Below are 26,266 nucleotides of genomic sequence, written 5' to 3'. Positions count from 1 at the left end.
ATACTTGGCCCCAGCCGCAAAAGGAGTCGGAACGGCTGGTTTGATGATGAATGTAAGCTAGCAACGGAACGGAAGAATGCCGCATACCGAGTAATCTTGCATTCTCAAAGAACGCGGGCACGCGCAGAGACTTATCACCAGCTCCGGCGAGCGGGGAAGCGACTTCACAGACGGAAAAAGGAGAAACAACAAGCCTGTGAACTAGAAAAGTACAGGGAGCAACCGCACCAGCCGCGGAAGTTTCACCAACAAGTCCGCAGGATGAAGCCTTATACTCCGCGATGCTCATCCAGCCGAGACAAAGAGGGAAATCTGATTTCCGACAGAATGGGCATATTAGAGCGATGGGTTGAGTACTTTGATGAGCTACTGAACAACCTACGAGTTGGAGGTCCCGCCAACTGAAGGCGACGGACAAATACTGCCAAGTTTAGGAGAAATAGTCCGTGCAATTCATCGGCTAAAAAATCATAAGTCGCCAGGAGCCGATGGAATTACATCGGAATTAGTTAAATATGGAGGCGACCAGATACACCAAGTGGTTCATCAACTTGTGCTCAAGGTATGGGACAGCGAATCAATGCCTGACGATTGACAACGAGGCATTATCTGTCTCATACATAAAAAGGGAGATATCACACAGTGCAGCAATTATAGAAGTATCACGTTTCTGAGTACCATCTATAAGATATTCTCCACTATCTTACTAGGCCGGATAGCTCCATACGCTCAGAACATCATTGGCCCATACCAAAGAGGCTTCACTTCAGGCAAATCAGCAACAGATCAGATTTTCTCTCTGCGGCAAGCGTGGGAAAAACTGTTGGAATATGGACAACAGTTGCACCATTTATTCATCGACTTTAAAGCCGCCTATGATAGCATAGCCAGGGTAAAACTGTACCCGGCCATGAGAGAATTCGGTATCCCGACGAAATTAATAAGACTGACTAGGCTGACCCTGACCAATGTGCGAGGCCAGATAAAAGCAGCAGGATCACTCTCAAGACCATTCGATATCAATAACGGTCTACGACAAGGGGATGCGCTATCATGCGTCCTCTTTAACCTGGCCCTCGAGAAAGTGATCCGTGATGCTGAGGTTAATGCAAGAGGTACGATCCTCTTTAAGTCCACCCAACTACTGGCCTATGCGACGATATCTTCCCATGATGAACCACCCGAGACGTACAAACTGCCTTCATCCAGATCGAGCAGGCGGTGCGAGATTTTGGGCTGCAACGTCAGCACCGAAGACGAATCAACCAACAACATCAAGCCGCACTGGTCAAACACGAAGAAAAATAAGGATAGGAGAATACAACTTTGAGACCGTTGACAATTTCTCCTATCTAGGGTCGAAAATCACAACCGATAACAGTTACGATGATAAAATCCGCGCACGGTTATTGGGCAAAGCCTATTTCAGCTTACAAAGACTGTTCCGCTCGAAACGTCTCACCATAGGGTCAAAGCTCTTACTGTACAAAATTATGATCTTGCCAGTCCTCATGTATTCCTCGGAAACTTGGGTTCTTAGCAAGAAAAATTGCGAACTCTTGGCCGCGTTCGAAAGAAGAATCCTCCGAAGAACTTTTGGCCCCCTACATGAGGATGGACGATTCCGTAGCCTATACAATGACGAAATCTATGAGAGATACCATGACCGTCCGGTTGTGGACAAAATCCGGCTCAATAGGTTACGGTGGGCGGGTCACTTAATCCGTATGGATGAGGATGATCCCACCCGGAAAGTCTATAAGGGCAATATCTATGGTAGAAAAAGAAGACGAGGCAGACCCTGCCTAAGATGGAGCGATGGCGTAGGTCAGGAAGCCAGACAGCTTTTAGGGATATCGAAATGGTGGACGTCGGCGCAAAACCGAGATGGTTGGAGTTCCTTATTAAGGCAGGCCTAGATCGGATACCGGTTGTTGCGCCGTTCATGATGATGAGGTTCGCAGTTTCAACCTTACTGAATGTCGTTTCAATAGGAGTAACCGTTTCTGAGAAAAGTGCGTGGGACAGACCGACAGACAGGCAGACGGACGAACAAACAGATAGTAAACAAATTTTAATAAGGTTCTGTTTTCAACAGGCAAATATTTTTATAGATATCTATGAAGAACTAAGTTGGCTAAGAGCCCTGACACGCAACCAAGGAACGTAACTGAGAAGGAAATCAGAAGGGATAATGCAAAGTGTATTAAGATTTTGATCACATCTCAAGTTAGCTAGTATTCGATTACAATTCATTGCGGCGAAAGCTGAATTGATAGTGTTAAAGCTATGTTTGCAAAATTTGAACTTAGCTGGCTTCAACTTGAGAATTGGGCCACCACCACCTCGAATTCAGCGACTGGGTAGTGAACGTCAATTTTAACATACGGAAATCGGGAAGGTTAGAAATGATAACATTCTAGGAAGTTCTTGCTAATGTTGAACACCAGAGCACAAGTATTCATCAAAGAGTAGTTGAGGGGAGCGGAAAGAATTACTAGAAAGAATCGAAAGCTAAGACGATCAGCCTAATTGAACATGGGTAGAATGGGCTCGGCGCAGGAGTGCTCAATCGCAGTCAAGACCTGGAGATTCGAAAAAAGATGATATATGCGTGAGAAGAAAAGTCTCCAACCATCAAAACCTTGAAACTTTTAAAGCGGCAGCTCAACAAATTTCGTGATTTTTTCAGGTAATCGTTTTGAATGGTTGTAGCCGGTCCCTCAACAAAATATCGGACTTCTTCGCGGAATCATCTTAATAAGCTTCAAATTTGCCGCAGGAATCCAGAATGGATCCACCGCATAATGGAACCAAGTTGTTTGTAGTGATGAAAACAAGTTAATTTCACATTTTAGTGACGGATTGGGTATTCAAAGAAGATAGAGAGGTAAGTACACGGCGGAAGTTGTGACGAATTGATTAATGACCAATCAAGTAAGGCAAATCAAACGGCTTTCTCAAAGCCCGCAGTTCAATCTTTACTCTGCTTCTCTGGGAAGCACTAAATTCTAGCGAACGCTGAAAGTTAATGCGCTTGATTGATAATTTCTCTGATAAAACTGAAAACTAGAAAGACTGGAGACAAGATGTTCGTTTCCTGGCGCATGACTTTAATTTGTATAATGGAAGGAAGCGATCTATGCAACTGCAACTTCAGGGAGTGGTCGAAAAGTGAAAACTTCACTTGCGACTCCCAACAAATAAGTAACTACTCTATCGCGACAATCCGTTTTTAAGGTTTTGTGTAAAACAAAATCTTATTAAAATCGGTTCACTGTCTATCTGTCGGTCACATGCAGATATCGCAGCTATCAAATATAAGGTGTCGGTTAGTACTTTCCCAAGTCTTAGTTATAACATTTGTTGAAAAAGTGAGGATTGCTGGGGGTCGAAAGTGGACATTCCTTTAACGGACCTATTCTCGGAAACTAATCAGCCGAAATACTCTCCATAGCGATCTCTTTTGAATTTTCAGTAATTGCCTGCAAAACCCCCCTTAAGTTCGACCCGACCAATGTTGACAATATTGACATCATGGGAGATTACTGTGCAGATAATGATCTTGCCATGCTTCATGTATTTCTTGGAAACTAGGGTTTTTAATAAGAAAAATTGTGAACTGTTAGTCGCATTCGAGAGAAGATTTTTCCGAAAAATTTTGGATTTCTTACAGGTGGATGGACGATTTCGTGGCTTATATAACGAAGATGACGACGATGGTCGTGGATAAAATCCGGCTCACAAGGTTGGGGTGGTCGAGTGACCTAATTTTTATGAGTGAGGATGATCCACTCCAGAAAATCTATAAGAGCAATATCTATGGTAGAAAAAAAGACGTGGTAGACCCTGCCTCAGATGGAAAGATGGCGTAGGCCAGGACGAAAGGCAGCTTTTAGGGATATGGAATCGGTGGACCTTAATACAAAACCGAAATGACTAAAGTTCCTTACCAAGGCAGACCTAGACCGAATACCGGTTGTTGCGCCGTTGATAATGATGATGATAAATCTCAATCGGCATCTACGCGCAATAACGCCATATATATTCTCACCAACATTTCGAAGAATAAGGGCGTAGGTACTACCGATTGGCGGGATGAAAAGGACTTCGGTAAATACCAGACGTTTGTTGAGGAATATAATAACAAACACCTGGCAGACGAGCGGAAGACGACGCTCACCGCTCTCAGACGCAATCGATCTCAAGTCGTGGTCGAACAAACCCCAAGGCGAGTAAAGTGTGCAAGACGTGGCCAGAAGTCATTCACGTGTGGCCGTAGCGGATGGCAATTCCGCGAACAGCCTAGCCCCGGAGGTGTGGACCAGAGTTGAGGCCTGGCTGCCGGAGCAGCCGCTGGACCCCAAAGGCGAAATCACGAGATCCATCCCCTACTTTGATTCCTCTCAGGTGGTCCGTGGATTCCACGTTATACCGTGCGAGGACCAATTCTCCAGGGACTTTCTCGGTCCGTGCGTCGTTAAGATCAGCGAAGCCTAAGAGACCGTATAGCTCAAAGTTATCATCTACGATAAGATTCCCAGAAAGACGGTTGCTCGCATCTGCTTGCCGAAGATCCGCATGGATAAGAACAAGCTCGTCCAATCCCTGCGCCTTCAATCCTCCACGATTCCCTTGGACAACTGAGTAGGAGGAGGAACCTCAGACAAAAAAACCAAACTTTCCTGCTCGAGCTTTTCAAGGAGATGAGAATCGACGCTCCCACGGGGACTGACAAACCCTCACGCAAACAGATCAGGCGGAGGGTAACGCAGATATATTTGCCTCTAGAGGAAGACATTATCATCGCACAAGTACAGGAGCCCTGGTTCGACGGCGACCGAACCATCAAAGGGCTCCAAAGCAAATATTATAATTTATTCCACAGCACAAGAGACGCTGATTGGGACCTACCTAGAGCATGTATCCTTGCGAGGAAGAGTCTGTACGCTTTTCTGTGCCCGGACCTAATCGTGGTCAAACTGTAGCAGACGATGGCAGCGACCGTGTATATTAATTTCCTCGGTTTACATGGCTCATGATCGATCAGCTCTGCCAAAACCACTGTGACATTTGCAGACTGCCATAGCAGCAAAGAAGGCCAACCTGTTAATAGGCTACGACGCCAATGCAAAGCATACGCTGTGCGACAGCTCGGGAATCAACAAAAGAGATGAGTCATTCCTTGATTTTATTACTAATATAAATCTAGGTACTAGCACTGAGGAAGGAGGCACGTGGTCTCCGAAACGAAAAAATCCTGATTCTTTTTTCAATTTATAAATCTATCGGTATGTAAAAGGGGCAGTACACTAACCTTCCATATTCCCAGCTCGGAGAACTGTGACGGTTGGGAGGAGGTCCTACTAATGAGTGTCTGACCAGTCTCAATCTCGCCACAGAAGAGAAGACACTGATTTCGTGGTGGAATGAAGATCTGTCCGGCCTCAAGAAGCTGATCAGAGAGATTATTAACACCTGCTATAGACATAAATATTGGTAGTCATACAAGCACTGCCTAAAGCAGTACAAGTCGCAACATTGAAAGCACCAGCAAATCTCCAAGGCTCAATAAAATTCTGCCCAAGAACATAGAAGCCCATCTTTTCTTTTAAAGTCGGAAGGCTCCTGGACGAAATTTTCTGGTGAAACCTTGGAGCTGCTGGTTCCAGAGCTTTGCTTTGAGGGTATATAGTCGTCCCAGCTGCGCAAGACTATCAAATCGATAATTACCAAGGATAAGACGAGCTGGGCTATAAATGGCTTCTCCGCTTATAAACCTTCGAGCTCAGATGGCATAATGCCAGTCATGCTACAGAAGCAGCAGGAAAGAGTTGTGCCGTGGCTTATCGACATTTACCGGAACTATATATATATCTTTGGGATGCGTACCACAAACTTGGGGATGCTCACTAGTGGTTTTCATACCGAAAGCGGCCAGACGGAGAGAACGCCTTTCTCTAAGTTCCAACATGCCTACCTAAAAGGCAAGTCCACAGAAACCGCTCTCCGCGAGATAATTGGAACGGTTGATCGCTCAGTGCAATACAAGCAGTATACTCTAGCTGCTTTCAAGCAGCATTGAACAATGTTAGTAATAACGCCATCAACGAAGTCTTGACCAGGACCATGTCCCCAGTCCTCTGGTTAATAGTGATAGACCAAATTTTCCGAATATCGGACAGGAGCGGGTTGAAGGTGGTAGCGTATGCCGACGACTGATATAGTTAATGTCAGGAATATTTCACTCCATTATGAGTGATGTCATGGAAAGCGCGTTTGGAAAGGTCAAAACGGAACTGATGCTATTCACTGCCAAGATAAGGGTACGCGAATTCCATCTACCGCGGCTGAATGAACAAAGATTGTTTCTTTCCTCCAATGCAGAGCATTTGGATATAATCGTGGATCAGAAGCTAAATTGGAGATTGAACATAGAACTGCGTGCTAAGAAGGTTAAGATATCCTTCAATGCCTGCAAAAGAACCTTTGCAAAGAAAGGTAGTCTCTGACCGAGAGTGGATGTATACAGCTGTGGTGTGTTCCATCCTAACGTACGAGTCTATTGTATGGTGGCAGGTTTTAAGCAAAAAGTACAAAAGAACGAAGCTTAGAAGGATTCAAAGAACCGCGTGTGCAGGTGCTACTCTCCCTCTTCCCAGACCTCCACACATGAATACGATTGCTGGACAGCAAAGCCCTATGGCCATAATAACTTCCTAGAGCAAATGTTACGGGAAATCTGGGTATTCCCCACGGACTATGCCCCACGCAAGCTGGACTTCACGAGAAACCTTGCTGTGGACTTTCCAACCAGGGCAAAATGGAGGACCGACGGTGTGTCGCAAGGCTATGACACAGTATCCGTCATCGACGGATTAAAGATGGTCTGATGTGGGGGTTACAAAATAAACACAGTGTACCCGAGACGTATGGTCTACCAGATTTCGCCAATGTATTGCAAGCAGAAGTACTGCTGCGACAAGATTCGAGCCCCAAGTGTAACGTAGCCATTCTGACCGACAGCCAAGCGGCCATTAATGCCTTGCGCTCAACGACGACATCCTCTAGGTTGGTGGAGCAGCGCAAAAACGTGTTAACCAGTCTGAGCGGCACGCTCAAGGTCCTCTTCCTCTGAGTTCGTGGTTATAGATACATAGAAAAGAATGTGCGGGATAGCGGACTGGTCAGGCGGGGCTCTGCTCTTGGTAGTGTTCCGCTGACGGTTGCAAGGGCGGAATCTACTCGCACTACTTAGCAGCCGCGGGCCTCAGAACGCTCGCAGATTGTGCCATGTCAAGGAGGATTTGGGCCGCGTATAACAAAACTCGACCGCGAGAGCGCTTGTTTGAGACGCGTGCAAATGCATACAAGATTTCGGTGGTGTACACTGGCCCATTGGGGACCATGACAGGCTCGGCATACCCTACAATTAGCATTGCCGAAGCTGCGGAGAAAAGGGGAAACCCTCAACCACTTCGTTTGCGATTGCCTAGCTCTAGCTAGAGTCAGACTGCGGACAATAAGTAAACCATTCTTTGGGGAACTCAGAGAGGGGTTGGCTGCTTTCCTTCGTGAATGCTACGGGCTGGCTCTGAAGATCTGAACCTGCTGGACTCTGCCTTCTTGCTCTCATAACACGGTGTTAGGAGTTTGTGGCATCAAAACGGTGCATCACAGCGCTAATTGGAGCTGAACGGCCACTGATGCCTACCTACTTACCCAGTAACTGCGGTGGTCACCATTCATGTCTTACTTCCATTAGTACCTTAGGGAGAACATTGTCGAGAAACAGCCTGAACCTTATTTTGGTGTTGAGCGAAAGTAGATTTGGCGCTGTTAATGCGCCGACATCAAGGTCAATCCCCCCTTCAGAAGAAATAACGCTACTAAGATATAAAAGGAGGGGGCGGGAGGGCGTTGGGAAGGTTTGTTGACAACATCAATTAGCAGTTGAATATTCTGTGAACGAAGCCGTTAGGATTATTACACAGTTCTGTGGTTTCGAATGCTCATCTTAATCTTTTCAATCTACATCTACTTCTCGAGCCTCACCCTAATGACTTCCTCTGGCTTGTCTGTTAGAAATTGAAGGCATTGAATGACAAATTTGATCTACAGTTTTTCTGTATTTTTCAGAACGCAACAGTTTTCGAAAATAAGAAGGGGGACCTTAGGCAAGCCAGTCGCACTGGTCCAGCGTATTGAAAACACAATGCTTCAGTGAAAAGCGCAACCTGCATCGAAAAGTCCCCTCGCTTCTGTCTCCTCCGAATTACTGACAACAAACACCAATCGCAAACATACAGAGTACACAACACTAAAACCATCCAACGCTGGAATCATTATCGATTTTTTTTTGTATTTTTTATATTCACTCTTCGTCCTGACGCTGTTTTGCTTCGTCTTGCCCGGATAAGGAGGGCCCCAGATAGTTATTCCCATAGTTGTTGAGTGGCGAGAAATTTCAAGGCTCCTGGTGGGATCCTACGTCGATATATTATCTCTGCGGCCAGTGGGTAAAAAACGCCTTGAATCAGATGAGCGGATGGATGGGCGAACAACAGCAATGATCCTTTCCTATCCCGCGAGCGTCCATCGGTCCTCGCCGATGACCACGGCAGCAGGACCGCGAACGGATGGATGGGCACACGACCTGCACTTCCAGCCCGACGAGCATGTACTTATGCTGCTCAGATTTGTATTCATGTAATAATCAATAGAGGAACTTTTAGGTTGTGTATTCTTGTTGTCATTGGTTGGAAGGACTTCCTGGAGGATGACGGAGTGGAGAATTGGCATGAGAACAAATAACACAACTTTCACCACTCCCTGGCACCGTGTGTGCGCCAATGTGTTTGTAAGGACAATGGAACAACACGACGGCACTTTGATTGTCTGTGACTGTGATCCTCGCCCCGTCAAGTAACATTCCGCCACACACACTGCCCCGACCGCGATAGATTTGCGTTCTTGCAACCTTCAGCGACTCGTGAACCAATTCTTTGCTGCGAAGTTTCGAATGGCAAACAGGACACGCAGAAACTCAACAACACTTAGGAAATCCTTCGGGAAGACACGAGTCCTCGGTTGTAGGACATGCCAACATCGAGGGACTCGTCAGGATTCCCAAGTGCAAGGCGTTTGGAGGAGTAGTTGACATTCAGGTCGATACTTACATTGCTACGACTTTGCTAGGTCAGTAATTGCGGCTGCTGCTCCAGCTGGCTGAGGGAGAACCGTCCTCAGCGAGCCCACGGTCCACAGGTCCGTACAAAGTAAACGGCACAGAAAACACTCAAAACTTTTCTTGAGAACTTTCGATTTTCACACACGCACTATCTCGGAATCGCCTCGCAACCAAATCGAATCGATTTTGATCGCAGCACGACGTTTCCCGTTTTCCTTCTTGAGGGTTTCACTGAGGCTTAGCCTGTACCGTACCGAACCGAGTCTGGCTGAGCTGGAAGCCTAGAGCGGACGATTAATGGACCAAGACGTTGTGGATTATGTAGATTTCACGAAAACTTTGGTCAACGACTGTACAAAAACTTTTTGCACACTTCTAGAGGCCGTGGTCTAGCAAAAACGACAGACGTGGAACGCAGAAAACCAATAGACAACTTCCGTCATCGCACTCGCACGGTTAATACTCCTCCAGCTGTGCAACCGTGCCCGAAACTCGTCCTGCTTGTTGCCGCCGCCCGCACTCCCGAACGACGTCTCGTTGCGCGCTCCGTGCGCAGCCTCCGTAAACGAAGTTCACGTGCCTTCCGCTCCGCCGAGAGTGAAACAAGCCCCCGTTCACCTTGCAGGAATCTTCCTTGCTGTTCGATGACAGATTTGCCCCTCAAGCCCGCTCGTTACTGGCTGGAGAACTTGAAGGCGAACGACTACTAGTGGAAGGTTAGTCCGCTTATCAGTCGCTGGGGACAGTGGAGCTGATAAGGGCACGCTCGAGGATTGTTCGCCGATGTCCACACCGAACTGCGATTGTGCTCCGCCGACAGAACCACTAATTGCACGCGTCGGAAGAACGACCCGCGACGAGACACTGAATCCAATGGAATTGATTTGACCCGAGTCTGCGGACGTCACACAACTCCGTCCGCTGGAAACGCTTCTGCCACCGGTTCTTGTCTCTCATCGATTGCCTTCCCGCATGCCAGCACTTTAGATGCTAGAACCGAACGACTGTACACTGGCGGTCGACCAGACTCCGCGCGAATGGCAAGCAATGAATTCTGTTCCGCTGGGCGAGCTTCGTTCTCGCGGATCCGCTTTGTTATTGTTCTGGTGCTTATCGCCACAACACAGCACTACAGCCCTCCGGCAGCTGGTTTTCCGCGACGAGGCAGATGTTCTCTGCGAATTTCGATAGATTCCTACAAAAACTAGTCCATCCGGCACCTGTTCAGCTCCGGTTTCTGCCACTCGCCCGACAACAATTCACACCGTCCACACTCGGAAACGTTCAACAAATCCCAACTAGATTCCGCTGAAGATTCTCCGCCTTACCTTGTCCAGATTATCATAAATTCCACTTGGCCGGTTCTGGAGGTCACTGAAGACGATACACTTGTGGTTTCGCAATCAATTCCGGTCTTCCTATTGCCAAAGTTTTCGCCAGCACGGACACGTCCCGCCGTTGTTTAGATCCCGATGACGTTTCGCAGATGATGTCCGTTTCTTGCAACGGTTCTGTTCTAATCAAGTTCTAAACACTGTCCCTGACAGCGTTACCAGGCGTGACAGTATCTGGTCGATAATCCCGGGATACCGTCTGGAGAGGGCGCGCGAATGATTCACTCTTATCGGCGGCTGAACTGCATCAGGTGGAAGATTAAAGACAACCGTTGGACTGCACCCGATCACTGCACACGTTTTGTAAACAATGGAAAATTGTGTCGTGACTGCGGCGCTGAGATATGCAACTTTCTGATCTAATCGGTTTGAAATAATTGAATGTAATAATGAGAATTATGTAAACGTTCGCGCGACAAGTGCGCTGATAACCTGCCGTAACGGTTAAAAGCAAATGATAATTGTTGTTGGGTAGCGGCAAAACGGGACTTCAGAATCGTTTAAAAAGATATGGAACTATTTTTCTGCTCAACTTCAAGTTGCTGTTCTGGATGTACTTTAATTGAATATCAAATCAATTTAGAAACATTTGCATGTCGTTAACGCAATAATTGCGTTAATGAGTGAAGAGTAATAAAAATGGCTGCTGTTTTGGGTGTATGACTACTCGATTACTATGTAGTTTAAAATCTATTTTTGTGGTCTCTCTATTAATTTGCCTGGTACTCAGACCCCCAAACTATATACCGTTTTGAAGCTCAGACTCTCCCCCACTAGTAGTGATCACGAATTAAGCTCCTTTTTGCGAAATTCTCAATATTAACGGAGATATAAGCATTTAAAATTTTTCCCAAGATTCCTCCTGCGTCCTAGGTAGTAGCCTCGAGAAAGGTTCTCGATGAAGAGCGAACTGCTAATGACCGATACACGCCAGGACACACTAAGAGTCCCTGGAGCCGTCCGTAACTCCTTGTCGACATCAATGGGGTGATATGAGCCTAGCGTTGCCAAGGTGGTAGTTGTGGCGTGTATCAGGAGCCAGCCCCTGGGGGACCCTGGTCGGGTAGTGTGTATTGAACCAGTATTAGTATACCACATTGCCCCGAGCGAGTGCTGATCCGTTTGTGAGTTTCATGTGGGATCAGCTAATCGTAGATCACGGAACTGGGGTAGGGGCTTTGTCCCCGAGGATATACCCGTTCCCGACTATTGGGCCCGCTCTTTTGCACACAACGCGATGGTAAAAAACTTAAATAGCGAACCAAATGAACGAAGAAATAGTGGAAATGGAGATTGAGCTTGCCCCAGCACCCAGCACAGGACGCAACAAGGGCTGAAATACCCGACGGGACATCGGGATATGAAAATAGAGGAGACGACTCGGAAAGTGAGTCGGCACCTGCAACGGAAACGGGAACCCAAACAGCACCACGCAGTGCGATAGTTGCGGAAAGAGGCACAGTGGAAACTGCCGAAACTAATCAAATAGTTACGATTACAAGCCGAGTGGGAGCGCTGTCCACTTCTCTGGCGAAAGCTGAAGAGGATGGGCTTATTAAGAAATGCCGGTAGTTGTGAAAAGCATGCGATCTGCGATGTTCCTCCAGAAAAACGTCATCAAGGAGTGAAAATGGACTGATGGAGCTGGAGAAGCTCGTGGACAGAATTTCATATTATAGATGGACATGAAGAGTGAGAGAAAATCCGCTGGAAACAGACACAACCGCGCCTCCCGATGAGAACACTGCGAGCGCCAAACGGTCCGCAGACAGCGCATTGCAGAACGAACTGGGGAAAAAACGAAAGGAGGAAGGGACATCTGAAGGAGATTTCACTCAGGTACTCTCCAGGGCTTAAAAGAAGAAAGCGATGATATACAAAAGACAACAACACGCGCGTCATCAGAAAAACTTCTGCTTAAAATTAAGGGAGACAGGAAAGACGAAGCACCGAAAGAAAAGGTGAGAGGACGAAGGAGAAGTAGACCGCCAGCTTCGCTTATTAAGCCGACGGGAAGCAAGACGTTTACGGGAGTCCTCAGTGAAATCCATTACAAGATCAAAGCCGAAGATAACAGAGTAGAAGTCTCTTTCATTCGTAAAACGAAGGGTGGTGGAGTCTCAATCGAACTAGGCCCTGAGGACAACAAATAATGTTACGTTCTGTGAAAGAACCGAGGGCTTTTAGGAGAGAAAGCTTTGGTTTCCAACCTGGAACCCACGTGCTCCTAGGAAATCCGAGACCTTGACTGCCTCACAAAAAAGAACGAGGTAGAAGAGGCCATCAAATGTGAATGTCCGGAGGTAACCAGTGTCCGGATTGGTATCACCTCTGCAAACTCCCGAGACCAAAAACTCCCTGTGGTGGAAGTTGCGGAGCAATACGCGGGGAAGTTTCTAAACAGCGGGAAAATCAGAATTGGTTGGGTAGTGTGCAGGATACGAATTCGGGCCGCCCCAGTCAAATGTTACAGATTTTTGCATTATAGGCACTCGTCTGAAACCTGTCGGGAACCTGACAGTAGTGAAAGTCAGTCACACCATAAAGCGAACACCTGCAACGAAAAGGAAAGTTATGTCCTATGCAGTGACAATGGCGCCTCTGATGGGAATATTGGGCGCGCTCGGGGTGGTGTCGAGTCTTCAGAGCGGAACTGGAAAGAGCTAGGACGCGGTTAACATGATTTGCATCCTATAAATCAGTATACACCGGACTGCAACCGCTCACGAGTTGCTAGCGCAGTTTACTGCGGAGACCAAAGTGAATTTAGCGCTCATCAGTGAGCAGTACCGAAATAGGGACCCAATTTCATGGCACTCTGGCATATCAGGTACCGCTGCCATCTGGGTTCGGGATGACACCCTTCCTAAGGTTCTTACCCAAGGCCGAGGGGACGGCTTTTCTGGATTCGGTGATTAGGGATAACGTTTTCCGTGTCTATCTTTGTCTCATTCGGCGAGACAATGCCGGCCTTTTGACGCAGGCTTGATGCTTTGGAGGACACTATCGTAGTCCGAGTCGGGGGTGACTTCAATGCCAGGGCACTTAAATGGGGCATGGCTCACTCAGATTTCAGGGGGAAACGAATTCTCGAAACGGTGGCGAGAACAAGACTGGTAGTTTTAAACACCGGATCCACCCTAACGTTCCGGCGCCCAAGCTGCAAGAGATTTCACTGGTGGACGGGTAGAGAGTTCTGGAAGATTTGTCGGAAAGCGACCATCAAGACATTTCCTTCGAAGTGGTTGACACAAACTCTGCGCCGGCACGGCGCTCTTTGTGTGCATGGAACATTACGATGGTGAACATCGGGAGGTTTGTCGAAACTGTTGGAACAGATGAGTGGCGCTACAGCTGATACCGTCGTGAATTCAGTTATGAACCCGATAACGGCGGCCTGTGGAGCCTCCATGCCCAGAAGGGCATCGAGACGTGGAAAGCCTTCAATATATTGGTGGATTGCAGAAATTGCAGAGCTCCGGAAGGAGTGTCACAGACTCCGCCGCTTAACACAACGTCTAAACGACTGGGAGGAGGCATGTACCATAATGACAGAGAACAGATCAACAGGAGCCTCCGCATCGCAATAAATAGGAGCAAAGCGCACTACGTGGGGACTTGGTTACAAACTGGTAACCCGAGAAATTGGGGTTTTGCGGAAACCCTGTTCATTTAAGGCCAAGCAGGTGGACCGCATTGTACGAGCACTATTCTCTGCGCACCCCTTACGGGGTGATCTTGAGTTGCGGTCTTTATACCGCCCACTTTTTATGCTTGACACTGCTGTGAAAGTGCTCAAAAAACTCATCAGAAGTAGACTCGCTGAAGTTACATGCGCTGCCGTAGACTTATCTTTACGGCATTTCGGTTTTAGAGCGGAGAGATGCACAGTTGATGCTGTCATGCAAGTCGTGAATGTCATTCGACAAGCGTAGGCACATGGCCGCCGAACTTGACTGGTGCTCCTCGTAAAGCTTGACGTCAGAAACGCCATTAATTCCGTAAGATGAAAAGACATTCTTGGCACACTAGGCAATACTTTGCATGTGCCGAATTATCACTTGAGGGACTATCTGAGGAACCGCTCCTTGTTCTATGAAACGCTAGAGGATCAAAGGAGAATGGGGGTTACGTCGGGGGCAGCACAGCAGGATCCATCCTAGGGCCGGACCTCTCGAACGATAGTCTACTTAATTTCGCGCCTGGTCAGTTATGTAGATGATGTCGCGGCGTTTGTTGCTAGACGCACTGTCGAACAGGCGCAAAGCAGACTCGGCGTATTGATGCGACGGGTAAGCGGATGGATACTGATCACGGTTTCAACCGTGCACTGGAAAAAAAACCGAAGTAGTCATCCTGACTAGAAACAAAATTCCGACCCTGCCTCCTATATCGTTCGCGGAGTCGATAATCGAGTCAAAACCAACAATAAAATATCTTGGCCTGATTCTTGACTCAAAGATGATTTTTTGTTAGCAAATCAAAGCAGCCGCGAAAAGACTGCAGCTGGAGTTTCTCCTGATGAGTTCAACGCATTCTGTTCTGTTCTACGGTGCAAAGGTATGGGCTGACGCTATTGGCAGTATGGAGGTATATCGTAAGTGTCTCGCGCAAGTACAGAGACGGGGAATTTTGCGGGGGGCGTCTGCATACCGTGATTCTCGTTGCCCTTCTTGCTACGGGGCGTCAAGCCATAAAAAAACGCAAGGAGGAGGAGCCAAGGGCAGTGGTTACTCGTGAAGAACAGCACTCTAGATGTGGTGTGGCAACTCTCTTTGCGAAATGAAACTAGAGGCAGATAGACTGCGAGGCTCATTAGCAACGTAGGTGCGTGGGTGAGAGTCACAATTTCCTTACCCAGTTTTTAAGTGGGCATGGAGGTTTTCAGTCTCACCTGCAGACAATTGGAAAGGCATGATACTCGGATTATTTGTTTTCCAATGAAGTTGTGGACGACCTCCATCACACTTTTTTTCTTGTGGGATGGAATTCGTGCATCGTGCATTACATCACATACAAGTTGCTAAAACCAGACCTTATGCACGAAATTTTTCTCCCGCAACTACCGTCGACACGGTCAAAGATGTGTATTGATTTTTCTCCACCATAAATTTTCGAACAATGCGTGCAAGTTGAATGTCCTGCGTATAGTCTTCTTGTTGCCGTCTAATCTCTCTTCTCTCATCTTACTCCAAAATTCTCGAGAAATACGTCTACTGCTTCAAACCTTCTGGAGTTTGCCAACCTTAATTCATGACACAATATTCTGCTTTTCAAACTCTCTCTACTCAACTTTTTCCATCGCCTCATGGCTCTCCTCCTACCTATCAAACCCTTCCTGCAGAATTTCTTTTTATAGTTACTCATCCCGTGCCACGCCATGTTGAGTTAGATGGCAAATGGGCAGCAGATAAGTTGGCCAGAAAAGGAGTAGGGACGACACTATACGGATCATAACGCTTTTATGGAATCGGGAAAGCTTCATGATCACGATGCTAAGAAATTAAGAAAAACGATTGAGGGAACAATACTAGGCAAACTTACCAAGAATGGAACAGTCCAGGGTATTTATGAGGGATACGAATCCAAGTGCTCATAGGATTATTTAAACCTCACCAGGAAGGACCTTAGGATCATAGTAGAAATACTCAGTGATCATTGCAGGCTAAATTTCCGCCTACGGAACCTACGGATATCTGCAGATACTGTATGCAAATTCTGCGAAAAGAATGATGGAACTTCCACACATGCAAAGTAGGTCAATTCACCTGGAAGAATACTCAGTACTAAAATTTCTGTCGGTTGAAGGCTTGATCGACTTACTGTAGTTAATTGTACACTATACCTATTAAAGGAGCACAATAGTCCTTTTAGGAGATAGTGCAACCTCTCTTAAAGATTTTTGTTTTCATTTCTATTATTCCTTGCTGGTGAATGTTCATTGCAGTGAGCCAAGGACCCTGACCCGCAACGAAAAGACCCTTAAAAGGTGATATCAATCCAAACACAGTTTCCCACGCTCCGAACAGACTTGTGCCTACTAAAACCTAGTTGACCTTATCTTATGCTGATGCTGTGAAATTCAATCGTTACGAATCAACACAGCGTACCGAATCCGAAATTATCCTAGAATCTATAATAGTGCATCTTATTTAAAGCATGAACTAATTTATGGCATCAATGTAAAATTAGACGTTGTTTCTCCAAACCTTTCTCGCAAATAAATAAGCTCAGCTACAATCTGCCATTGGATTGCTAATGGTATTAGCCAACATTAAAAGGAATTACAAGTCTCTTTTGTCGGAGACTCATCTCACCGACAAATCTAATTTGATAATTCCCGGCTACAAAATCTATGATACTAAGCATGCTGATCGAAAATATCGTGAAGGTTCAAGAATTCTCATTAAAGATCGTGCAAAGCATTACGTCAAGGAACATTTTGCTAAGCACTATATATAAGCCGTAATAATGGGGTGATCCGATTACAATTTTTGATGTATACTCCTCTCCGAGATTTATCTCTCTGGAGAACAGTTTGTAAGCTTTTTCAACACGCTCGGTAGAAGTTTTATTGTCGCTGGAGACTTCGATGCCAAACCTACGTATTGGGGGAGACTGATCTCCCCTAGGGGGAAAAACCCTTCGGTCTCCCCTCCCCCTTTTGCATGCCAGCAATTGAAAGTACTAATTGAGGCCTTTCCTTTCATATCCCTCATGACTATCTTGTTAAAAAAAATGTACACGCCCCCCTTTTGCATGTAATGATACCCAGTAATATTTCTCCCCCTTAGTTCCACATGGAATGATGTAACTCACTGCAGAGTTCCCACCTACCATCTATTATAGATTTGGTGTCAATCGACACAATTGTTCCTGGGAAAACTGCGGGTGACAGACAGACAGACGGTAAATCGGTTCTACAACAGCTGAAGCCTGAATGACAACAGTTTAAAATTCACTGAATTCGAAATAGAATCTGGCAGCAGCTAGAAAGGAGCAGCAAAGGAGCAAGAAGCATCGAAAAGGAGAAACATAATGATCTCAATTAGTTCCTTGAAAGTCTAACACCTTTTCTGACCACAAATTATTCCCTTTGGACAACGATGAAGAAGCTCAATGGGCGAGGAGTGATGCCGAGAAAGATTTAATCCTTGCTCAACATTTTTCAAGCAAACCCACAGCTGACGGAGGCAGAATTATCACTTTCGATTCCAAAAGATGCAAACCAACCGATTCGTTTCAAAGTTTTCAAACTCTTAAAATTCTCGCAAGGCCACATTAATCCCAAAAAGGCTCCTGGTTTCGACCTTATTACATGCAAAGTAATTCAAGAACTGCCAAGATCTGCAATCATTCGACTGACACACATATTTAATGGTGTCTTACGACTTGGTTACTTTCTGAAATGCTGGAAAATGTCGGAAGTAACGATGATCCCGAAGGAAGGCGGAGATCCTACGCTTATCATGCCCTACAGACCGCCCACGTGACCCTTTTTACCAGTTCGGGTTCAGAAGAAAACATGCGACAGTTGAACAAGTTCATCGGTTAGATTCCGAGACAAGCTGTGCTTTGGAAGGTAGAAAGTACTGCTCGGCCGCATTCCTTGATACTGTACAAGCATTTGACAAGGTCTGGCATGAATCTTACCTACAAAATCAAGGAAAAGCTATCTTCGAATACTCACAAACTTGTCGAGTCGTATATGATTGACAGGAGGTTTGCTATTAAGCAAAAAACTTTCATTTCACGAGAATTTAACATCAGAGCAGGGGTTGTCCAAGATAGTGATATCCTGAGCCTCTGCTTTATTTGATATATACTGCGGATTTGCTGACAAATGAGCGTCTATCCACTTCCACCTTCACTGATAATACGGCGATGCTCTGTACATAGCCCACTCCTAATGATACATCTAGAGGACTCGAGAATTACATGAAAGAGGTTGCGCTATGGTTAGCCCGTTAGAGAATCAAAGTAAACGAAACAAAGTATAGTCATGTCACCTTCACATTAAAGAAACGAACATGCCTCTCAGTTAAGTTTAACGGCATACCCATTCTCTAGATTAAAGAGGTAATATACCTAGCAATACACCTAGACAGATGCCTTACTTGGAAGAAGCATATTGGTGCCAAAAACATCAAATCAACCTAGATTCAAAAACCTGCACTAGCTACTCAACAAATTTTCCAAGCCGCCCTTGGAATTCAAAGCGCTGATATATAAAGCAGCGATAAGGTCAATCTGGACTTCTATAGTGATAAATGCTTACGCAGCCATATATGACTTTATATATTCATTTTGTTTAATCTAAAGATATGTTCAATTCTTTTTATGAAAATTTTTTAATTTTACTTAAAGATTTTCTTCAAAATCTCTTTTTTCCATAAATCATTTTTTATGCAGTAGGGGGTTAATGAATTGTCATATCTAGCCGAATTACAGTGATTTGAACTATTAAAATGATACATTCATCGCAAATTTTAGTATTTACAAGTAACATTATCTTCCTGATATTTTTGAGCAGGCTCGTCACGGGATTTATAGGATTAACAGAAGAACAGGCTGTTAAAAATGTATATTGATGATAATCGATGGCATAACAATTCGTTGCGCTCGCCGCGGACGATTACTCATATTAGTGCAAGTATTCATTCACAGCTGTAATTCCGCCATGTTATTTACAAAGCTTCATTGTGCTAAATCATACCTCATCGCTCTTGATGAGCGGCCCCGCGACAGACCGACCAAGAAAACGCATTCAACATTGTTAAAAAAATGTTTGTGTTGAATAAAAAGTCTCCGAAAATACAAAGTTATTCACCACAGGCGACGCGGCAGGACGCGCTCCGGTCGCATGAGTCAGAACGTAATTAAATTAGTCTGAGCCAAATAAATGCGTACCTGCACGCTAAATATTGGTACACACACTGGAAAGAAGGAGGAACTCGCAAGAGCCTTTCGGAAGAGGCGCATTGATATACCCACACAAAAGGCACAATGGTGCGGAACCAGAAGCTGCGGCATACATAGAACGCGAACGCGAAAAAACTGGGTACAAGATTCCCTATTTTGTTAGTCCATGAATACAACATGGTGTCAGCATTATCATGCGATGTCATTGAAGAAGTCGAGCAATTTGACTATCGACTGATGAAGCTCACTATTATATCAGCTGATCACACAATTCATTTCCTCATTGCATACGGACCCGATGCCGAGAAAGATGTCTTCTGTTAACTATTTGACACGAAGGCATGTATCATTGCGGCGATCTAATTGTCATGTGGGTGAAAAGGCAAACAGCAACAGTGCCATGGGGGAAAGGGGTTCTGAGCTCGCAATGAGGGTGGCGAGTGAATAGTCGATTACGCAAGCACACATAAGCTTGTCAATATATGGTTTATCAAATAATTGTCTCATCTTCCCACATTTTATAGTAAGATCAGTAAAATGCAAATCAACTATATGCAAAGTCCTTTCCCATGAGATCATCGCACCTAAACATCGGCCTTTGGTTGCTGTCATCCAAATCAAGCCATCAAGAAAACAACGTAAGGAACGCACTGGCTACCGCGAATTAAATAGTAGCGATTTCGCAAGAAAAGAGAAGAAATGATCTCACTTACGCCATTGCTGACCATTGCAAAATTACAAATGTCGAGGAAACGTTGAATCAAGCTAAAAACACGATCTACCAATCAATGTATGCAATCCCGCGGTATGAAGACTATACAGGAGGAACAAATTCAGCGGCAGAGAGGTAAGGAATGTTAGCGCAGCCTGGTAAGCGATAATCAACCGAGATTCTTGATTTTGGAATGACGATAAGTTTCTTGAGGATAAAACGTTCACCAATTGGCAAATTTACAGGAATACCAACCGGAAAGCAAAGAAAGCGTTTGTTGTTACCCAAGCGAGCCATTACAAACACCCTTACGATAAGCTGGACATTCAAGACGATGAAAAAGATCTGCATCGACTTGTTAAAAGCCCATACCAGCACACACAGTATGCCGAACACTTTTGTTGCGTTAATGACAAGAGCGGTGCTTTGCTTCTCAATCGACGAGCAATTGCGCCTGTCGGCGCCACTGAAGTCGAGGAAGCAATCAAACAAATGAAATCGGGGAAAAGTAAAGGACTTGACGGCATTGCAGCTGGACTGGAAAGCCGAGAGCGGAACACTGTCTCACAGACACGAAAGTGCGACCTTCCCAATATAGAAAAAGAAAGGCAGTCCAGCAGAATGTTCAAACTACCTTCCAATCTGTTCGCTGTAGCATACCATGAAGATTGTCGAAAGCATTCTTGACAACGTAATTCGCGACAAGTTTTAAACAACAGTGAACCAAGAACTGTGGAACTACTATCATAATATACGCTTTGCGTGGAAGTTTTATCAACAAATCAGCCAACAAAAGCCTTACACACCTCGATGCTCATCCTGCTGAGACAAAAAGGGAAATCTGATTTCCGACAGAATGGGCATATTGAAGCCATGGGTTGAGTACTTTGATGAACTACTGAACAACCAGAACATCGGCGAGTTGGAGGTCTCGCCAACTGAAGACGACGGACAAATACTGCCACCACCAAGTATAGCAGAAACAGTCCGTGCAATTCATCGGCTTAAAAATCATAAGTCGCCAGGAGCCGATGGAATTACAGCCGAATTGGTTAAATATGGAGGCGACCAATTACACCAAGCGGTTCATCAACTTGTACTCAAGGTGTGGGACAACGAGTAAACGCCTGACGACAGACAAAGAGGCATTATCTGTCCCATACATAACAAGGGACATATCACACAGTGCAGTAATTATAGAGGTATCACGTTGCTGAGTTTCATCTATAAGATATTCTCCGATATCGACGGAATTAATGAAAGTGACTAGGCTGACTCTGACCAATGTGTGAGACCAGATAAAAGCAGCACGATCACTCTGGAGGCCATTCGACATCAACAACGGTCTATCATGCGCCCTCTTTAACCTGACCCTAGAAAAAGTGATCCGTGATGCTGAGGCAAATGCCAGGGGTACGATCCTCTTTAAGTCCACTCGTCTACTGGCCTATGCTGATGATACCGACATCATGGGAAGAACCACCCGAGACGCACAAACCGTCTTATCCAGATCGACCAGGCGGCGATCAGCGCGAAATCTTGGGCTGCACATCAATGAAGGCAAGACAAAATATATGGTGGCAACATCAGCACCAAAAACTAGCCAACCAACAACATCAAAAAGCACTGGTCAAATGGGAAGAATACAGATAGGAGACTACAACTTTGAGACCGTTGGTAATTTCTCCTATCTGTTTCGCTCGAAACGTCTCACCATAGGTTCATAGCTCTTACTGTACAAGACAATGATCCTGCCAGTCCTCATGTATTCTTCGGAGACTTGGGTTCTTAGCAAGAAAAATTGCGAACTCTTGGCCGCGAGAGAAGAATCCTACATGAGGATGGACGATTCCGTCGCCTACATAACGACGAAATCTATGAGCGATACCGTAACCGTCAGGTTGTGGAAAGAATCCGGCTCAATAGGTTACGGTAGGCGGGTCACCTCATCCATATGGATGAGGATGATCCAGCCCGGAAAGTCTATAAGGGCAACATTTATGGTAGAAAAAGAAGACGGGACAGACCCTGCCTGAGATGGAGCGATCGCGTACGTCAGGACGCCAGACAGCTTTTAGAGATATCAAATTGGTGAACCTCGGCGCAAAACCAGGATGTCTGGAGTTCCTTATTAAGGCAGGCCTAGACCGGATGCGGTTGTAGCGTTGTTGATGATGAAGATGCAGATGATGTTTTCCTGACGTCTCATAACGAGGCTAATCTCGTGCAATCTGTTCATAGAATGATCACCTCCTGCAACACGATCTTAGACCAAATCGAATAAAACAGAATTTTTGAAGACTGATCTCTATGAAACAGGCACTACTACTGTCAGTGACCTGCCGAGAACGGAGCTATTTAAATATCTCGGATCAATGTTATCAGTCAATGGTGTACAATGTTTTGAAATTGCTTCGCGCATTAGTGCCACTTGGATGAAGTGGCGTTCTACAACTGGCGCTTTGAACGTATTAACGAACGTCTCAAATTCAAAATTTACTACAGTGCCACTCGCCCTCTAGGCTCCTTGGTGCTAGCCGACTATCAGAGAGACGGGGCCTCGTGGTAATGGAGACAAAGGTGTTGCGTTTTACCAGTGGCGTAACATGCCACGATTACACCCGGAATGAGGACATTCGCAATCGATACAGGGTTGGATCATGGAAAAATTGCTAAAGAATCGTCGTCGAGTTGTGGACATGTAATTCACCGTGACGAGAACTCCCATGCCAAGATTGGTCTCAACATGGATATCTGTGGGAAAATTTCCACCTTTACCTTTGGCTGTTATATGATTTTAAGTATGATTTTAGACTTGGGGAAAACATCGTTATTGTTATGGGCACTATAATGTGAGGTGTCTGTGTGTCCTGTTGTAGTTATTCCACATACTCTTAATATACCTGTATCTGGAGGATTCGTAGTACTCGAACAATTATTGGGTTTTGGCAAAGGATAACACGTAATCGCACAGCGTCTTGGGACGAATCTTTTATAGCATTATCCTCTACAGTGACTGTATGACTTACTTTCGCACCATGAACCACATTTCTACACATCTTTTGGCCCTATTTGTTCATGATACCTGATCATCTATGTATCCACTTCCTCACTCAGTATTTCAACTTTCGAAACATGCAATTTTGGCGGTCGGCAAGTTGTTTGTTTACTTTTTCCTTGGAAATTTCAACACTACCACGTAAGCAGGCCTAATTTTAAGCTTTTCCTATCTCAGGAAGAACGTTTGCATGTTTCTTGCTGTCTCCGAAATTTACTAGATTTTCGAAACCATATATTAGACAATCGCAACGAATGGCTTACCCGCTGAATCGGTTTCAAAGTGCATCTCCTCCAATCGCAAACACAAAGCAAACGAAACATGAACCCACGAACGCGTTCTGTCCACTCAAAACTAAACAAGTGCACACTGCGCTGCGCTCTCAATTGGGTTTTTGCCTGACTCTTTATCGAATTAGCCTCTCATCCCATTAGACGCATTACTCACAATCTCTGGGATTAGACCAACAAAAGTTTTCGGAGAATTCATCGGCCAATTAGATAAGAAGGTAAGCGGACCCAGCCAGCATGACTATGCCTAACCCGTCCGCGGCTCATTAGACAATGCACGGATTAATTTCTACAAATCGCAGTTATCAGAGCTTCGTATCGAGTACGATAATCAGCGCATTAAGCAGAAACAACAAAATTGGGGAAAACCCAGACAGGATTTCGTCTCTAACTAGAAAAACATCAATCTCTCCATGAAAACAGACTTCTATTATCAAATAATCCTGGTTACATCACATGTGCCGCACACGCATGATTCCCGAGAAAGCCCGCGGAAGTCACGCTTACACACAACGAATTTCCGTTTGTCGATACAAAACAGTTGGGCAATCATGTCCCGATCAAATTAAATGCTTTCGCTGCGTCATTAAAAATTATTCTATTAGAAATACCACAAAAGGGGGGGAACAGAAAGTAGTCGTTACAACTAGGAAGAAGTTAGCACTCAAACTACAGTTCCGTGTGCGGATAGTAGGCTTTTGATTCCTTTGGCATAATGAACAGTCCCTCGGCCGCCTTCCAGGTTGAGCCGTGCTGTGGGTTCGTGAAGCCAACCACCTCCATCTGGCCGTTGATCGGGCGACCAAAGGTTCGTCCTGACACGCCTAAGTACGAGCCGGTGTCCACATGACGGAACTTCACAGATGAGTCGCGCAACCACTCGTCTCCACTGCAGATGACCTCCCAGTGGTCGCCGGAATCTCCCACGCCGTCGTTACCGTAGCACGAGATCTCCTGGTTGCCGGACAGTGGCGACGAGAAGTAATGCGAGTGAAGATTCTTTTTAGTGTTGAGGTGTTCCAGGCGGATCGTGTAACCACACTGAATGGGCTGGCCACGCTCGCATGTTTTCCCGGCGGCTGCCTTTATGACCCAGTGGCTGTTGACGTCCTCCTTGATCTCGGTGCCGGTCACCGACTGCTGGCCGGATCCTGAACCGTACTTGACGTCGTGCGAGTGCAGCCTCACATCGTAGTCTGCGTTGAGCAATTTGAGGACTGTGCCGCAAGTTACGTGCCTGCTTTTCGAGCCTGAAATCAGCGCAAGAGATAATTGTTTACAGCGACGTTAGCCAATGGGAGATCAACACATAATGACGTTTGCGAGATAGCGATAACTCGACGAGGGGCGGCTTTTCACCAGCTACTTACCATGAACTTGAGTGAATCCTAGGAGGACAATTAGTTTGACTAAAAGATAAGTTAATTCACTAGCTGACTTCATTCTAAACTATAAAATTACGTGTCGATTAATTTAGTTTCGCGACGCTTGTTTCGAACTTCAATACTTCCACGCCATCCATCCACCTGATATGCTGTGACAGATGTCAGAGTGACTTTGTGCCGAGTAAGCATTCAATTTGTGGGATTGGTAGCACTGGAGAAGCTTGTTGGGATTTTTGTTCTGGAACCAATTTGAAATTAACAAAGAAATACTTTCTTTTTTCCATAGAAAATATGCAGACGCCAATAGAATTAGTTTCCATTGATTTTTAATTGTGCTGTACGAAATGCGTAATGCAAATCGTAAGATTGCCCAAGCGGTTTATGTAACTTTGAGTTATTTTTGTTAAATATGATCTCAGTCAGCCATGGGAATCCCCTAAAACTGTCTCTGTTGTGATAGTTATAAAAAACTAAGATGCTTTTTACCTGCAATTTGAGACTTGAAGCTAAAATTTATTTCTATGAATAGGCAGAGTTTTGCTGAATTCGGGTATGATGACAAGAGCGTTTATACAGTGCGCATAACAAAATTAAAATTTATCCTTGTTTATCTCCTAAACGGATGAATGCTTCCGTTTGGTTTTTAAAATAATTTTTTATTTTCAAGAAATAGGAAGCAATAATATATAGGCTGGAAAAATGAACAAAAAAAAGAACAATCTAACAAATGTAACAAAAATAACTAAAATCTAATGGTCACTGTGGGCTCTCAAAATTTGGATAACGATTTATAGACAGAGAAGAGAAATAGTAAGAAATCAAAATCTAATTTTACAATAAGTTGTCGGAAAATGGTCAAAAAACCCACCGGAATTCACTTGGCCTTAGTGGCAAATAAAGAAATATAATAATAAAATAAATAAATACAGAAGTAATAATAAATGTTTAATCGCTTCAAATTATTGTTCTTAAAACTATCATAATCCAAACTATTTACTTTTCGCTGTATATACTTTTTTCTTTTTTTTTACAATAACATCCATAGGAAGAAAAAGTTATAATAATAGGTGCAATATTAACAAAAAGATAATCGAATCAATCTGATCGATTCTCGGTAGAGCAGAAGCTGCATACATCACCTCATTAGTTACATAATGCCCATAGTTTGACGAAGCCGTCCTATTAAGCTCCGTGCAAGCACACAGACATTTCCTTTCAAAGATCCTTATTTTCTCCATTTGGCTAGCACTCAAATTTAACCAGATTGCACCCGTAGGTGAGCACCGGTCTAACCAAAGTAAGATAGTAAATAATC

The 26,266-nt window shown here is 45.0% G+C and overlaps 2 protein-coding genes across 4 annotated transcripts in view; both read right to left on the bottom strand.

Annotated features, from left to right (window-relative positions):
• LOC119658683 (TLD domain-containing protein 2) overlaps window positions 1-10,665 on the bottom strand; it is a 357,611-nt gene extending 346,946 nt beyond the window's left edge. For all 3 annotated transcript variants that reach the window (XM_038066255.1, XM_038066256.1, XM_038066259.1), the window contains exon 1: window positions 9,180-10,665. Coding sequence is in view for 1 of the 3 variants with exons in the window: in XM_038066259.1 (XP_037922187.1) it covers window positions 9,180-9,181 (2 nt within the window). In the remaining 2 variants the exon portion in view is untranslated. The remainder of the gene's footprint in view (window positions 1-9,179) is intronic.
• Window positions 10,666-23,974: 13,309 nt separating this feature from the next.
• LOC119660166 (stromal cell-derived factor 2) lies at window positions 23,975-25,120 on the bottom strand. Its single transcript, XM_038068572.1, has 2 exons — window positions 24,937-25,120; window positions 23,975-24,816 (listed from the first exon to the last, which is right to left on the bottom strand). The coding sequence occupies exons 1-2, from the start codon at window positions 25,007-25,009 to the stop codon at window positions 24,236-24,238; spliced, it is 654 nt and encodes a 217-aa protein (XP_037924500.1). The 5' UTR covers window positions 25,010-25,120; the 3' UTR covers window positions 23,975-24,235.
• Between the last annotated feature and the right edge of the window lie 1,146 nt (window positions 25,121-26,266).

This window comes from Hermetia illucens, chromosome 6 (assembly GCF_905115235.1).
Source record: "Hermetia illucens chromosome 6, iHerIll2.2.curated.20191125, whole genome shotgun sequence".
Lineage (NCBI taxonomy): Eukaryota > Metazoa > Arthropoda > Insecta > Diptera > Stratiomyidae > Hermetia > Hermetia illucens.
Note: the sequence above shows the minus strand (reverse complement) of the source record. Positions and strands in the feature narration are given on the sequence as shown.